Source organism: Schistocerca nitens, chromosome 8, assembly GCF_023898315.1.
Source record: "Schistocerca nitens isolate TAMUIC-IGC-003100 chromosome 8, iqSchNite1.1, whole genome shotgun sequence".
NCBI classification, from domain to species: domain Eukaryota; kingdom Metazoa; phylum Arthropoda; class Insecta; order Orthoptera; family Acrididae; genus Schistocerca; species Schistocerca nitens.
The window spans coordinates 125769289-125785839 of NC_064621.1; the positions used below are offsets into that span (position 1 = coordinate 125769289).

Consider the following 16551-nt stretch of genomic DNA (forward strand, 5'->3'; position numbering starts at 1 on the left):
CGACTTTTCCTACACAGCTTTCAACGTCTGAGCCATTCCCGCTCTTAGTTCTGTCTTCTGTACCTTCATCGCTTCCTCGATCACGTCTACAGAACCTTCGTGTTCCTGGACTACCTTCTGTGCCAGGGTACTGCGTTGGTCTAGCGTACTAGCGTTGGCCCTGTCCTTTCTTCCTTATTGTCTTTATCTACACTTTCTTGCTCCTTTCTCATAAACTATTTAATCTTACGCTACCTAGTTGCAATGACAGGTCTTACACATGTTCAGGTGTACTTTCGTACGCTATTTGGAACTCGTCAACGATATCTGCGAGTGTATTAGAATTCTTGCACACTTGTGACTGCTCCTGCTGCATTTTTGTCTGAGCCACAGATGCTTGCTTCACCTTTTCTGCGAACTGTTCTTGTGTCTCACCTACTGATTACACTTTTTGACTCAAATTATTTACCGGGTGATCAAAAAGTCAGTATAAATTTGAAAAGTGAATAAATCACGGAATAATGTAGATAGAGAGCTACAAATTGGCACACATGCTTGGAATGACATAGGGTTTTATTAGAACCAAAAAATACAAACGTTCAAAAAATGTCCGACAGATAGCGCTTCATCTGATCAGAATAGCAATAATTAGCATAACACAGTAAGACAAAGCAAAGATGGTGTTCTTTACAGGAAATGCTCAATATTGCCACCATCATTCCTCAACAATAGCTGTAGTCGAGGAATAATGTTGTGAACAGCACTGTAAAGCATGTCCGGAGTTATCGTGAGGCATTGGCGTCGGATGTTGTCTTTAAGCATCCCTAGAGATGTCGGTCGATCACGATACATTTGCGACTTCAGGTAACCCCGAAGCCAATAATCGCACGGACTGAGGTCTGGGGACCTGGGAGGCCAAGCATGACGAAAATGGCGGCTGAGCACACGGTCATCACCAAACGACGCGCGCAAGAGATCTTTCACGCGTCTAGCAATATGAGGTTTTTTTTGTTCTAGTAAAACCCCTTGTCATTCCAAGCATGTGTGCCAATTTTTACCTCTCTATCTACATTATTCCGTGGTTTATTAAGTTTTCAAATTTATACTGACTTTTTGATGACCCGGTATATCTTATGAGAAATCAGTGAGCAATTGTCTTTTTTTTTTTTTTAGATCTTTCCCCTTAGTTACAAGTTTACCCGATAGTTCATTTGAAAAATCAGAATGTAAATCTTTTGCCAAGTCATTGAACTGTTGTGTTTTGTCAGTTTGGAAAGCATCAAGAGTTTGCTTTTGCTATTCAAGTAACTCCTTTTGTGTGTCGTCTGTTGTTTTGTAAAATCATCAAATTTTTCTTCGCTGGTTTGTTTAAGTGCTTGATTTTGCTCATTGTTATTACTAAATGTTTGTTTTTGCTCTTCCTTAAACTCGCTCTTGAAATCATTGAAGCTTTGTTTAAATAAATGTTAAAACACTTCCACCGTGATCGGGGTTTCCGGTATGCGCAATGCACCCTGTGCAATCACGTTTGCATTAGGCGTAAGTGTGGCAGGCAAAGAATGATTTAACGAGTCCACGCTGACGCGCGTTCCATTTTCACCAGAGGAAAAAATACTCCCTGGAGAAAATTGTGACCCTGTTTTAGCTACTGTCATCATCGCATTATTTTGAATGATAATGTTACTATCATCTGTGTCCATGTAATTCAAAAACGTAATTGATCGTCGTCATTGCGAGCGACATGTTCAGTTACGATTTCATTTGTTACCACGTCCATGTCGGCGGGGTGACATCTTGTGCCTGGTTATCCGGCAATGGGCTTGCAACGATGTGCCTATCTTGTGTACTCATTTTTTGATAATATTACAAAAGAACAAAATAAATGAATACTTTTTAAATGAAATATTATGTTTGTAATAGTGAAGATACCACTACGAAATCTGTTCAGTGCTGCCCTACTAATATGTATCAAAATACATCGTCGGTGTAACTCAATTGCATGCACGCATTTCTCTCCCTAAAATCAACGTTATGTCCAAATATCTACGTATTTTACGAGGATTCTTCAATTTGGGAACTGGTTTAGGAAAGGTACTACGACCAGTATTGGCAGAGCCCAGTCATGCACGCAATGCATCGTGAATTTTCCTATCTTTTCGTTGGCTTTTTCGCTCCTTCCGGAATTAATTCTCCAATTGATTACGTTTAATCTTTTGCCCATCGTGTGATTTCCATCCTCGTTGCGATAATATAATATTCCATTCATGGAACAGAGAAAGACAACAAATAATATAATAGAAAATTTACAAAATGGTGTAATTATTTTAAATTATATCAAACTACATAGGAAAACACAATCCCTCGATAACTCGCTGCAGTCGAGTCGACTGACGAAAGAAACAAACGAATAACGAGTGGGGTGACTGGCGTGGCCGGCGCGGCTGGCGTTGCGGGCGACCCAGCAAGCAGGGTCGGGGGGGGGGGGGGCGACCCCCCTCCCTCCATATGTATTCGCCACTGACCGAGCTACGTGCTAATCTCCACATCCCAATGCAACGAGGACTTTCATTTTGAAATGGATCTCTTCGGAGAAGAAGTCAAGACGAAGAAAGAATAGCAGACGCAACCACGCCGGCATTGTTGTACATCTTTTGAGAAGACGAGGTAAATATCAAGCCACACACCAAAACTCAAAGGAATTAATCTTCAAATAATGAACCAGAGTGGCCAAACGTTTCTTAATCCGCACGCATCCATACCTGCGTACATTTCTGGACTTACAACTTCTGGTGCGGATAAATGTGCATTAGCATATCTACATTTGCTCTGAACAATTCACATTACTTCTCTGCCTAACCGCTCTATTTAGCGAGCTATACTAGAAAGTCGCCAGCGAGAGAAGCAAGTGGACATAATGATGTGCTTCGTCAGTGTAAGTCTGTCTACCTGTCCATTCCACCCCCCACCCCCCACCCCTCCCCCACAATTCACTAGGTGAAGACGACGCAACTTTGTTACTACACGGTTGTGCTGTAGCGAAAAATGCAAATAGTTGTATCCTGCAAAGGCAAAAATACAATAATAAACTTCAGTCATGAGTAACGCATTTCGAACAAGGAGCTGTTTAACTCCATAATGATTATTAACGTTTCCGGTGCTTATAAAATCTGTACTCTTCAGAGGAAGTTGATAACACGGAGTGAAAAACTGCTCAGACGATTTATGAATAGCTTAAGTACCGGAAACATAAGCCCACGGTATTGAAATATTATCAGCTGCCGTAAACGATGGTGTACTTTCTGATAAGGTTATCTGAAGACCAGGTGGCTTTCCGAAGTTGTATAGCCCTCTGATCACGTAATTAAATATAATGTGTTTGAACTGTCATCATAGCTTCAAGGCAAAGATAACTGATTTGCTTTATATGCGTGCGTTGGAGACACAGCAGTCACTGACACCTTCTCCTGTCTTCAACCCACTTGGCACGCATCCAGCCATGATCGGATACGCTGCAGTGTTCGGACTTTTGACAGCCCTCTGCGTTTATGCGGTGAGCCAGAAAATGTTTATGTATTTACAAAATAAGATATCTGTACAAGTATGCGGTGAAAATTTTCGTTCAATCTCACAGAAACTATGTTTCATTGGTGTGTTTTACTTTGATGTATCTAAGGGTACGTTCTTTCACTACAGCCAGACTGTAAAGGTTAACGAAAAATGTTCCAGAGAACAGTGCTACAGGTACCGCATTATCTGGACACTGTGTTACCAGGCCCGAAGTCTGTATCACTTATACTGGACCGATCACACAACTGCGGTCTGATAAAAGTTGTCAGCGTTTGTCCATGCATTACAGAAATTTAAAATGTGTTTTGTGTCCAGCCTGAAGATAAATCCGTAGAATCATTGTATTCTAATTTTTTTTTTTTTTTATCATAGTGGTGTCATTCTCCACAGGTATTTCAAGTAAGAGTCCAAGGATTATGGAACTGGCAATGGACGCTCGTGTGCGACACATACTTGACGTTAGTATTTAAGAGCACTTCACTGCTGCCTGTGAACAACACTATCATGGCTACGTGCAGCTCAACTACCACTTTGACCCAAAGTTGTCATTTATATGTTGAATATTTTCAGCATCTGTCTTATCCTGCAGTTTTTAACCTCTACAGTTCACTCTACTACAAAGGAAGTAATTCATTGACGTCTTAGCACCTCCTACCATACTGTCTATTCTTCTTGTCATTGTTTTCCACTTTTCTTCCACGACGATTCTCGTTCCTCATCTTACCAATCCATCTAACTTTGAACATCGTTCTATAGCACCACATCCCAAATGCTTCGATTATTTTCTCTTCTGCATTTTCCACAATTCATGATTCACTTACATTCAGTGTTGTGTCTTAAACATGTATTCCCAGAAATTTCTCCTTCAAACAAAGGCCTCTTATTGGTCCTAGCAGACTTTTTCTAGCGAGTAATGTCCTATAATGTTAATCTGCTTCTTATATCCTCCTTGATCAGTCCGTCACACGTAATTTATCTTCCCAGGTAGCAGAATTCCTTCAATTCATCCACTTCATGTTCCCCAATTTTGATGTTGAGTTTATCGCTGATTTTATTTATGCATTTCCTCACTACTTTCGTCTTTCCTTAGTTTGCTCTCAGTCTGTATTTTGTGCTCATAAGACTATTCGTATCGTTCAACAGGTCCTGCAATTCTTCCTTCCACTCACTGAGAACAGCAAGTCTTATCATTAATTTCCTTTCATCCTGGGTTCTAAATCAACTCCTGCAATTTACTTTTATTACCGTCACTGTTTTTTCGATGTACAAGCTCAACAAGAGGGGACAAAGATACAGTGTATTGCATACTTTTTCGTCCGCGCACTTCTTTCTTGGCCTTCTATCATTACTTTTCCATCTTGGTTCCCATACATACTCGTATTGTACATGAACGGTCTTTCTCTGTAGCTTATCTTTATTTTTGTGAAGACAAATACGTGGCACCATTACACCTGGTGAAAAACTTTCTCTAAGTCTACAAATTATACGAACGTGTCTTAACTTTTCTCAAGATACTAAGCCAAACTGAAGCCAGAACTGCCGGCTAGTGCATTTGTCTTTTCTAAAGTCAAACTTATCGTCACTTATAGATTCTCATATTTCTTTTCCATTATGTATACTCTTTCTTCCAGAGTCTTGAAAGCATGAGTTGTGAAGCTAATTGTACGACTGTTCTCGCGTTTATCTGCTCTTGCTATCTTCGAGTGATTGATGGTATGTCACTAATGTCATTGACTTCACAGGCATATTAATCTATTCGTTCTGCTTGATTTGATCGCACTCCTGCCAAAGCTCAGTCAATATCTGATTCTCATACTGTAACGGGTTGCTCTTGTGTCTCAGATAATGTACCGTGGAAGTGTCAGCCAAATAAACGGTTCCTGGTATCTGTAAACCCTACAATACTGGGAAGTGGACACAATAAAAGTAAACAGTTACGATTAAAAATCTGTCATTCTGGCAAACGTCACTAAACGATGCGCATCTGCTCTGCAATATGGTCATATATAACAATTAGCGTACTCTACTTTCATTAAGGTTCTTAAATTTCTTACTTACTTATTTAGTGTTCTGGCCCATGTAAGATTTGTCTTACAATGGCTCTTCAGAATGAAAATGCAACAGATAACTTTAGTTTAATCAATTCATTCAACCAAAGAATCAAAATATGATGCACAATTTTGCTGGCAAATTTGTTTAGGGAACATGTCTGTAATATAAGAAATCATGATTCTTTTAAACCCTCAGTCCAAATGATTTTTAGATCAAGCAAGTTAGTTCGGACCCAACATACACAACGAAATGTTGTTGTTGTAGTCTTCAGTCCTGAGACTGTTTTGATGCAGCTCTCCATGCTACTCTATCCTGTGCAAGCTTCTTCATCTCCCAGTACCTACTGCAGCCTACATTCTTCTGAATCTGCTTAGTGTATTCATCTCTTGGTCTCCCTCTACAATTTTTACCCTCCACACTGCCCTCCAATGCTAAATTTGTGATCCCTCTTTTGTGACGGCCTTCGTAGCGACAACACTTCGCTGTAGAAACGGCCTACGAAGTCACCGCCACACTTTTAATAGCGGGCCGACCGGTCCGCTGGAACAGTGAACAGAAAGATGAAAACCCACACACTCGGATTAAATGAAAGTCGGTACTTATCTTTATTAACGACGATACAGAACACAGTGGTGAACATGGTCTACAGAAATCTGTCTAGGTCGAGTCGGAGCGGCTTGGTCAGCGTCGGCTGACGACAAACAACAACTCTGCTGCGATGAACACACAACTGACTAGCAGGTACACAATTCGGTGGCGAGTATACAACTGAGCGGCGAATCCAGAACTGTCCTAGCGCTCGCGACTCCAGCGCTTAAGAAGCCAGAAGCCAGCGGTGGCGCGCGCAGACTTGCGGCGATTTCCTGTATCGCTGGCGCTGCTTATGCGGACGGCGTCCGGACTTTGATGCTGCCAACCTTTTGGCAGCGGTCTCGGGTGGCATTACTGGCTAGGATATGACACCCTCGATGTCTCAGAACATGTCCTAACAACCGACCACTTCTTCTAGTCAAGTTGTGCCACTAGCACCTCTTCTCCCCAATTCTATTCAATACCTCCTCATTAGTTATGTGATCTACCCATCTAATCTTCAGCATTCCTCTGTAGCAGCACATTTCGAAAGCTTCTATTCTCTTCTTGTTTAAACTATTTATAGTCCATGTTTGACTTCCATACATGGCTACACTCCATACAAATACTTTCAGAAACGACTTCCTGACATTTAAATCTATACTCGATGTTAACAAATTTTTCTTCTACAGAAACGCTTTCCTTGCCATTGCTAGTCTACATGTTATATCCTCTCTACTTCGACCATCATCAGTTATTTTGCTCCCCAAATTGCAAAACTCCTTTACTACTTTAAGTGTCTCATTTCCAAATCTAATTCCCTCAGCATCACCCGACTTAATTCGACTACATTCCATTATCCTCGTTTTGCTTTTGTTGATGTTCATCTTATACCCTCCTTTCAAGACACTGTCCATTCCGTTCAACTGCTCTTCCAAGTCCTTTGCTGTCTCCAGGCAGACAACAAAGGACGGAATGGGAATGGCAACAGGCAATAAGGTATTTAATCCCCAGAGCAGAAAACGAAAGATTGGTCAGAACAACCAAAGTATGGCACAATTAAAGATGTTGTCCAATGTGGAGAGAAATCGGTATATTCGGGTTCCTAACTAGCTGAGAACGACTCTAGTACCAAAACTGAAGCATTAAAAATGACAGCAGAAAAAATATTTGTTGAGAATTGGTCTCCAGGAATTTTTGGCCATGTTAATTACTTATTTCATTTAAACATTGCAGAAGTCAAAACGATTAGTTTGGTATGGCGAAAAAATCGAACTCATTACGAAACGTTTTCTGATGTATAACTGTTTCAATTGTTGATACTCTACCTTTCATAATTCTTGTCAAAAATAAATATCACCTTCAGTGCTGTCATGTTTGTCTGAAGACGCAAAATTAAGAGCTTTCTGTTTTCCAGAAGTGTGGAGAACCATTTGCGGAGCGCATTGAAGTTCATTTCGATAGATCTTCTACGTTTTGAACAGTCGAATATTTCTCCAAATTATTTTTGAGACCACGCAATGATTTCATGTTTGGAAAGGAATTCATGCCTTACTTTCCAGTCAGTTATCGAATTTTTAAGAATGTAATCATATCCAGTCGATGTCTCGAGATATATTGTCCGGCTCTACGATGGAACGAACACTCTTAATTTTTTAAGGATTTTTGCAGATTGACAGAAATCAACTGCAGTTTGTTACACAGTTGACTTTTAAGCAACACGGCAGTCTCTTTCGTTGTAACCTTGACTGTGGTAGCAGATAAACAGGATTAATATACGTCACTATGTATGTTTATCTGTTGCTCTTCGTTTTCTCATTACTTCTTTTTGCTTTAGGTTATTATTTATAGACAACTAAACACATGAAAAAGCCGTTCTCGTTTGCGTATTTACACTGTAGATATCTATTAACGCCGTAATTGTATAAATATAAATCAAATTTTACACTACTTGAGCTTAACGACATACTGCAGCTGCCATGCAACTGTGGCGAATCACCATAATAATGACTAGAAGTTAAATTTTACAGGTTTTCACGAAACAAATTGGATCTACTTTATCAAATTGTTCGAAACATAACATTGAGAAAAGAGGGTGGTGATAAGACACTGAACTCGCGTTCGAGACGATGGTTGTTCATATTCCCGTTCAGTCATGCAAATTAAGGTTTTCCGTGATTTCCCTAACTCGCCTGAAGTAAATCCTACGACGGTTGCTTTCAGAAGGGCCAGACGATTTCTTTCTCCTCTCTTCCAATTTCCGAACGTGTTCGCTAGCTCTAATAGACACGTCGTCAGCGGGACACTTGTCTCTAATATCCCTTCCTTCGAAACATATTGTTCTATCGTAAATAAGTCTTTCATTGTGCTCTTTTATTTTCTTATTCATTTTTCGAAAAATGCATTGATTAAAACAACAATAGTTAAGATTTGATTAAATAGTACTACAGGATTTGTATTCAGGTGAGGAGGCCAGGGCAAGTTACCGGTAAACCATTGTTAATAAATTCTTTTTGGAGACAGTTTGATATTCTTTGTATGTATTAAAATGATCTCTTATTGTATGATATATAGCTGAAATTTTTTTGGCATAATAGAATCACAATTATTTTGATAATTTTAGAAGATAATACGAAAACGGCACCAAGCCCACTACCGAGGCAAGATTACTTTAACTACAGGGTAGGAAAACAACAGTGCTTGTAAAAGTTCTATAATCTTTTATTGTTGGAAAGTGTAAGACAGCATTTTAATTAATTAAGCATTGCTATCTTTATTTTATTGAACAGTAAATATTGAAAGAATGATGAAAACTGATTTAACTCTACATCACTGTCTACATCAACATAGATCAGACACAAAATTTCCTCCTTCATTGTCTCAGCCTTTCTCATCCCATTCAGTCTTTTTGTTAAGAATCACAGAGCACTGAAGTACACTGTCAATGGATGTTTTAGTTGTTGTTCAAGAATTTTTTTTTCACATTGTATGCTTCCTTATCACCCCACATCACGTTGTGAAAACATTTACATTCTGTGTTCTGTGACTTTTTCGTTTTTTCACACATGGACTTTCTGCAGGTAATGACTTAAAATCTAAAATACTTCGGCAACGTTTTGCCTTAATGGAAGCAGGATTTGTTGGTTATGGTTCTTCATGTTGCTCTACCTGATGTTCACCAGAAGATCAATCAAAAGTTTCTGCGGGTAGGCCTTTAGTTGCTGCAGAATGTTGAAGGTCGTGGTTATTCAAATTGTTCCAACAAATTTTCATTAGAAGCTTAATCAGGACTTTCTGTGGGTTGGCCTTTAGGTGTTGCAACCTGAGGAGGATCATTTTCAGTTTTGGCATCGTCGTAACCAGAACATGATCCGAGGTTTTCACTACAACAAATAATTCCCATTAAACACAAAGCAATCATAATGTTCGATTTCGCATTCGTTGCATTAGCGATCGTAGCTGCTTTGCAATAGTCAACTTTTCAATCGGCTACGTTAAAAGTAATTTTTGTAACACGATTAACAGGAATAGATGTAAATAAACAGTGACTATGAAACACATATTGTCTGCTTTGTCATGTACAACAAAGAATAACCCAATACATTATTAGTTATTTCGCGAAATGTTATGTCGAATGTCTTCAAAGCCATAATACGTCCTGCAGTGTACACAAAAATTTTTAAACGCTCACTGAACTGATGACAGTAGTTTCACTAAGCGAGTTTCTACTGCCTGACAGAGTGAAGCATTTGTATTGTCTGTACGATAGCGTTACATACGAGGGTCACTCCAAAAGAAATGCACACTATTTTTGTAAAAATAAAGTTTTCCTTCTGCATGTGTGAAAGTTCTACCGTGTGTAGATACATCCTTCCCGTTTGTTTTCAAACTTAATTCAACCTGTTCTCGTGAGTGGCGCCGTCACAGCATTTCTTCAAGATGGTTGCTACACTTGACGTTCGTCAGAAGCAACGTGCTGGCATTGAATTCCTATGCTGCGAAAACGAGACAGTGAGAAACATCCACTAGAGGTTGAAAAAGGTGTATGGAGATGCTGCTGTCGATCCCAGTACAGTTAGTCGGTGGGTAAGCAGGTTACGTGATGAAAGTGGGCACGGCAATATTGAGGATTGTCCTCGCAGCGACAGGCCTAGTACTGCGCAATCTGCAGACAATGTGCAGAGAGTTAACGAATTGGTGACTGCTGACAGACGCATCACAGTGAACGAATTGTCATGCTACGTTGGGATAGGGGAAGGAAGTATTTGCAGAATTCTGAAAGTGTTGGCGTTAAAAAAGGTTTGTGCCAGGTGGGTTCCCACAGTCCACAGTCCACAGTGGCTTCCAAGGAAACAAGAAAAACGGTATGCAGCAAACTTTTGGAACAATACGAGAATGGTGAAGATGAATTTCTTGGAAGAATTGTGACAGATGATGAAACATGGTCCATCGTTTTTCACCAGAGGCGAAGAGGCAATCAATGGAGTAGCATCATGCAAATTCACCCAAGAAAAAAAAATTCAAAACCGCACCTTCTGCTGGAAAAGTTATGGCTACAGTGTTTTTCGATTCCGTAGGACTATTGCTTGTGGACATCATGCCAAGTGAACCACCATAAATTCTGATGCATATGTGACAACACTGAAGAAACTCCAAGCACGACTGAGTCGTGTTGGACCACATCGGCAAAAGCAGGATGTTTTGCTGTTGCACGACAATGGACGGCCACATGTCAGTCAAAAAACCATGGAAGCGATCACAAAACTCGGATGGACAACGCTGAAACACCCACCTTACAGTCCTGACCTGGCTCCATGTGACAATCATCTCTTTGCGAAACTGAAACACTCTCTTCGTGGAACAAGGTCTGAAGATGATGACTCCCTTGTGCACGCTGCCAAACAGTGGCTCCAACAGGTTGGTCCAGAATTTTACCATGCGGGTATACAGGCGCTGGTTCCAAGTTGAGAGGGATGGAAATTATGTGGTGAAATGAAAATATTGTTCCTAAAGGATGTATCTACACACTGTAAAACTTTCAAACATGTAGAATAAAAGATGGATTCAAAAAAAAAAAGTGTGCATTTCTTTTGGAGTGGCCCTCGTAAAATACGAATTTAAACTGAGTGATCAATCATCCCTCACCCTTGTTAACTTCCCCCGGTATTACGTACATACTTTTGCTGCACTTTCCGTTTCAGAATTTCATCGCGTGCGCAAATTAAACATACTTCACGTAAAAAGAGAAGTCTCTCCTCTCGCGACTAAGCGGGAACGGTAAGTTGGGCGTGAAGTACAACCCTCTATGAGCGGAACGTAAGAGTCCGAGCATTACTATAGCCAACCTACTAGCTCAAATTTGATGACTAGGTAACTTTTCTATTTTTTCCATTGCTTTGAAATTATGATCCACAGTACACTGGTGTATCTGACGTACGGAATTTCTTATCCATACATCCGCAGAGTTACCCAGATCGCTTTCCGCTCGGGTCATCACACAACGTCGCATAAATAGGTTTTAGAACACTTCCCATGGCCCGCCACGTAACAGACGTCGCTGATACATTTCACAACCTGAACAAGCATCAGAGCGTATACAGGCGCCCGAACCGAAAATGTTAGTTCTTGTGGTTCACATATTTTACTCATGCCCCAACTACCAGTCGGGTGAATAGGTGTCCTGAGAGAGTCAGCAAAACGTCATTGTTTGCTGTCTTGGGTAGGTACCCATTGGTTGTACTTCAACAAGTCCGACACCGAACACTGTTCTCAAAATACACCCATACCGTGACTCAACATTTTAAACTTGTTTTAAATTTTTAGAAATTTAAAAATGTGCAGTTCACAAAGTGAAGAAACATAATATCCTACGACTGTCAATGAGTCACAGTTGGAATCGGTCAACTCATACACTACTGACCATTAAAATTGCTACACCACGAAGATGACGTGCTACAGACGCGAAATTTAACTGACAGGAAGAAGATGCTGTGATATGCAAATGATTAGTTTTTCAGAGCATTCACAACAAGGTGGGCGCCGGTGGCGACACCTACAACGTGCTGACATGAGGAAAGTTTCCAACCGATTTCTCATACACGAACAGCAGTTGGCGGGCGTTTCCTGGTGAAACGTTGTTGTGATGCCTCGTGTAAGGAGGAGAAATGCGTACCATCACTTTTCCGACTTCGATAAAGGTCGGATTGTAGCCTATCGCGATTTCGGTTTATCGTATCGCGACACTGCTGCTCGCGTTGGTCGAGATCCAATGACTGTTAGCATAATATGGAATCGGTGGGGTCAGGAGTGTAATGCGGAACGCCGTGCTGGATCCCAACGGCCTCGTATCACTAGCAGTCGTGATGACAGGCATCTTATCCGCATGGCTGTAACGGATCGTGCAGCCACGTCTGGATCCCTGAGTCAACATATGGGGACGTTTGCAAGACAACAACCATCTGCACGAACAGTTCGATGACGTTTGCAGCCACATGGACTATCAGCTCGGAGATCATAGCTGCGGCTACCCCTGACGCTGCATCACAGACAGGAGCGCCTGCTATGGTGTACTCAACGACGAACCTGGGTGCACGAATGGCAAAACGTCATTTTTCGGATGAATCCAGGTTCTGTTTACAGCATCATGATGGTCGCATCCGTGTTTGGCGACATCGCAGTGTATGCACATTGGAAGCGTGTAATCGTCATCGCCATACTGGCGTATCACCCGGCGTGATGGTATGGGCAGCCATTGGTTACACGTCTCGGTCACCTCTTGTTCACATTGACGGCACTTTGAACAGTGGACGTTACATTTCAGATGTGTTACGACCCGTGGCTCTAGCCTTCATTCGATCCTTTTGAAACCCTACATTTCCGCAGGATAATGCACGACCGCATGTTGCAGGTCCTGTACGGGCCTTTCTGGATACAGAAAATGTACGAATGCTGCCCTGGTAATCACATTCTCGAGATCTCTCACCATTTGAAAACGTCTGATCAATGGTGGCCGAGCAACTGGCTCGTCACAGTACGCCAGTCACTACTCTTGATGAACTGTGGTATCGTGTTGAAGCTGCATGGGCAGCTGTACCTGTATACGCCGTCCAAGCTCTGTTTGACTCAATGTCCAGGCGTATCAAGGCCGTTATTACGGCCAGAGGTGGTTGTTCTGGGTACTGATTTCTCAGGATCTATGCTCCCAAATTGCGTGAAAATGTAATCGCATGTCAGTTCTAGTATAATATAATTGTCCATGTAGAGATACGAAATGGAACGATCACATATCCTCAGTCGTAGGTAAATCAGATGAGAGACTGCGGTTCATTGGTAGAATACTGGGGAAATGCAGTCAGTCTACAAAGGAGATGCATATAAAACACTCGTGCGGAACACCCTGGAATGTTGCTCTAGTCTGGAGGCCCATATCAGGTAGGATTAACGAAGGATATTAAACAGATACCGAGAAGTACAGAACGAATAATGGCAGGTTTGTTCGACTCATGAGAGCGTGTCTCGATGACGTTGAGAGAAATGGACTGGCAGACGCTTGTAGGTAGACGCGGACTATCTGCTGAAAACATGAAGTTTCAGCAACTACCTTCAGGTGAATGATCTAGGAGCATATTACTCCCGCACGTATCTCTTTCGCAGAAATCTTTAAGATGAAGTTTGACTAATTACATTGTGCGTAGCAGTATTTAAACAATGCACAGCAGTATTTAAACAATCATTCTTCCCGTTCCCTATAAGTGGATGTAAATGAAAAATAAGCCTTATAATTCTGATTATGGGAAATACCCTCTGCGATGTAGCTGACTGTGGTTTTCAGAGTAAATGAAGATGCAGAAACGCTTATCTTTTGACTTTGAATTCTCACGACTGAATCGACCAAGTTTGTGAGATGGCCGAAACTGGCCACGTGACAGCTATGATATATATTTGGAGAAGTAGATAATTATACTCGAACTGGGATACAAAAAGGGTCGTTGGGCCCACCGGTAGCAAGACTGCCCCAATTAAAGAAAACAGTGGAACAGTCATCAAAGATCGTAACTGACAAATGCAGTGATGTGTGGAACACTATTTCCGCCTCTACTCACATCCGGTCAACATCAGCCTAAAAACAATGTATGGGCCATTCCCGTCTTCCACGAAGCACACTACTTAGTGGGATAGCACAGGCCATGAGATCCCCTAGAAAACCTGTTTTGTGCTTTAGAGACAGCGTCAAGCGAGGTATGAAGGTATTTAATATTGACTGCTGCAATGAAAAATGGCAAAGCGATAGGTACAGATACAATACCGGGAGAAATACTAAAATGCTTGAACCACGATGGAATAAGAGAAATATTGAGGTTATGTAATAAAATATATGACAGTGGTGAATGGCCTGAGGACTTTCTGACAACAGTAATGATTCCATTACCGAAAAAACAAGGAACCAAGAAATGCAGCGAGCACAGGACAATCAGCCTCATTTCACATGCAGCCAAAGTGATGTTAAGAATAATTAATAAAAGACTTGAAAAAGTAATGGAGGAGAATCTTGGCGAGGAGCAGTTTGGCTTTAGACGGAATACGGGCACCAGAGATGCAATAGGGTTCCTACGAATCTTGGGAGAAAGGTTTATTGAAAAAGGAAGAGACCTATATATGTGCTTCATCGATCTAGAGAAGGCATTTGACAATGTGGTTTGGGACAAGCAGGCGACTATAATGAGGGAAAAGAGAGTGGACTGGAAAACCAGAAGACTTAAAAACTCATTATATCTTAATTAAACAGTTTCAGTTGAAGTGAGAGGAGAAAGTACAAACTGGATCAGACTAGGAAAAGGAGTAAGACAAGGATGCTGTTTATCACCTACTCTTTTCAACCTCTACTTGGAAAATATGATTGACCAATGCTCATTAGATGACAAAGGAGTAGAAATTGGAGGAAGAAGAGTAGGGTGTTTGAGATTTGCTGATGATATGGTCCTTCTAGCCACAGGGGAAAAAGAATTACAGGATTTGGTGGACACCATTGCAATTAACGTAAAAAATATGGAATGAAAATTAACACAAATAAAACAAAAGTATTGGCACTAGGAGGAAATAAGGAAATAAAAATTTAGAAACACTAGAACAGGTGCAAAATTTTAAGTATCTTGGAAGCAGGATAGACACCGACTGGAAGTGCACCACAGAAATTAAAACAAGGATAGCAATGGCAAAAGAGGCGTTTTATAAGAAAAGAAGAATCTTCTGCAGCGGTCTGGACAGAGAACTCAGAAAGAGACTCATAAAATGTCTTGTATGGAGTGTTCTTCTATATGGCGCTGGAACATGGACTATGAGGAAAAAAGACAGAGAAAGGCTGGAGGCTTTTGAGATCTGGACATGGCGGAAGATGGAAAGAATAAGTTGGATGGACAGAGTAAAAAATGAAGAGGTACTGAGAAGAGTGGGAGAGAAAAGACAGTTACTAGATGTAATAAAGAGAAGAAAAAGAACTTGGATTGGGCATATATTAAGAAAGAATGACGGACTGATAAAAACATAGAAGGTTATGTAGAAGGGAAAAGGAAGCGAGGAAGGAAGAGATTCCAGATACTGGATGACATGATGGACGGTACAGCATACAGCATCCTTAAGAAGGAAGCAATGGATCGCAGAAAACGGAGAGGCAAAGGACCTGCTAATACAGCAGATAACCGATGATGATGAATATTGACTGCGGCAAATGCCAGGAGCTCACCCAAGATCGCAGTAGATGGAAGAAACTCCTCGAGGACGGGAGCAAGTTGCACGACGCCAGCTTCCTCAACAACTTAGCTACGAAATGAACGTATACACAAGCGCCTCTGACATACCCCTGTGAGGTATACTCTTGCCCCACCTTTGGGCGCCAAGTGGGTCCTCGCATTGGACTCCTGAGTCACAAAAGAAAGTACCTGCATTACGCTACTTGAATTTTTGCCCACTGATGAAGAGAATTGCAAAAATTATTTATACATCTAATGCTATTCTACGCTATATATTATAGAAATTAAACTGAATATGCACTAGAATGTTTTTGAGGATCATATGACACTACACGCACCTAAAAAACTAAAGGCTATCTACTCCAGTTATCATCACTCATTTTGCTGCCCAAATAGTTTACATTGTCTACAACATTTAGTGTCTCATTTCCTAACCTAATTCCCTCAGCTACACAAGATTTATGTCGATGACCTCCATTACTTTTGTTTTACTTTTAAAGATGCTTTCCATACTGTTCAGTATTGCGCTTCCAAGCCCTTTTGCCGTCTCTGACAAAATTACAGTGTCAACAACATACCTCAAAATTTTATTTGTTGTGGTTGAACTTTCTATTTGGAAATATCTTCTTGATTTTCT

General features: G+C 40.9%; 1 protein-coding gene across 1 annotated transcript in view; it reads left to right on the forward strand.

The window, feature by feature from the left end:
• The first annotated feature begins 3373 nt into the window (after positions 1-3373).
• Positions 3374-16551, forward strand: part of LOC126198854 (cholinesterase 1-like) — a 178623-nt gene continuing 165445 nt past the window's right edge. Inside the window, exon 1 of the mRNA XM_049935442.1 lies at positions 3374-3529. Within this exon, the coding sequence (XP_049791399.1) occupies positions 3404-3529 (126 nt within the window). The 5' untranslated portion in view covers positions 3374-3403. The remainder of the gene's footprint in view (positions 3530-16551) is intronic.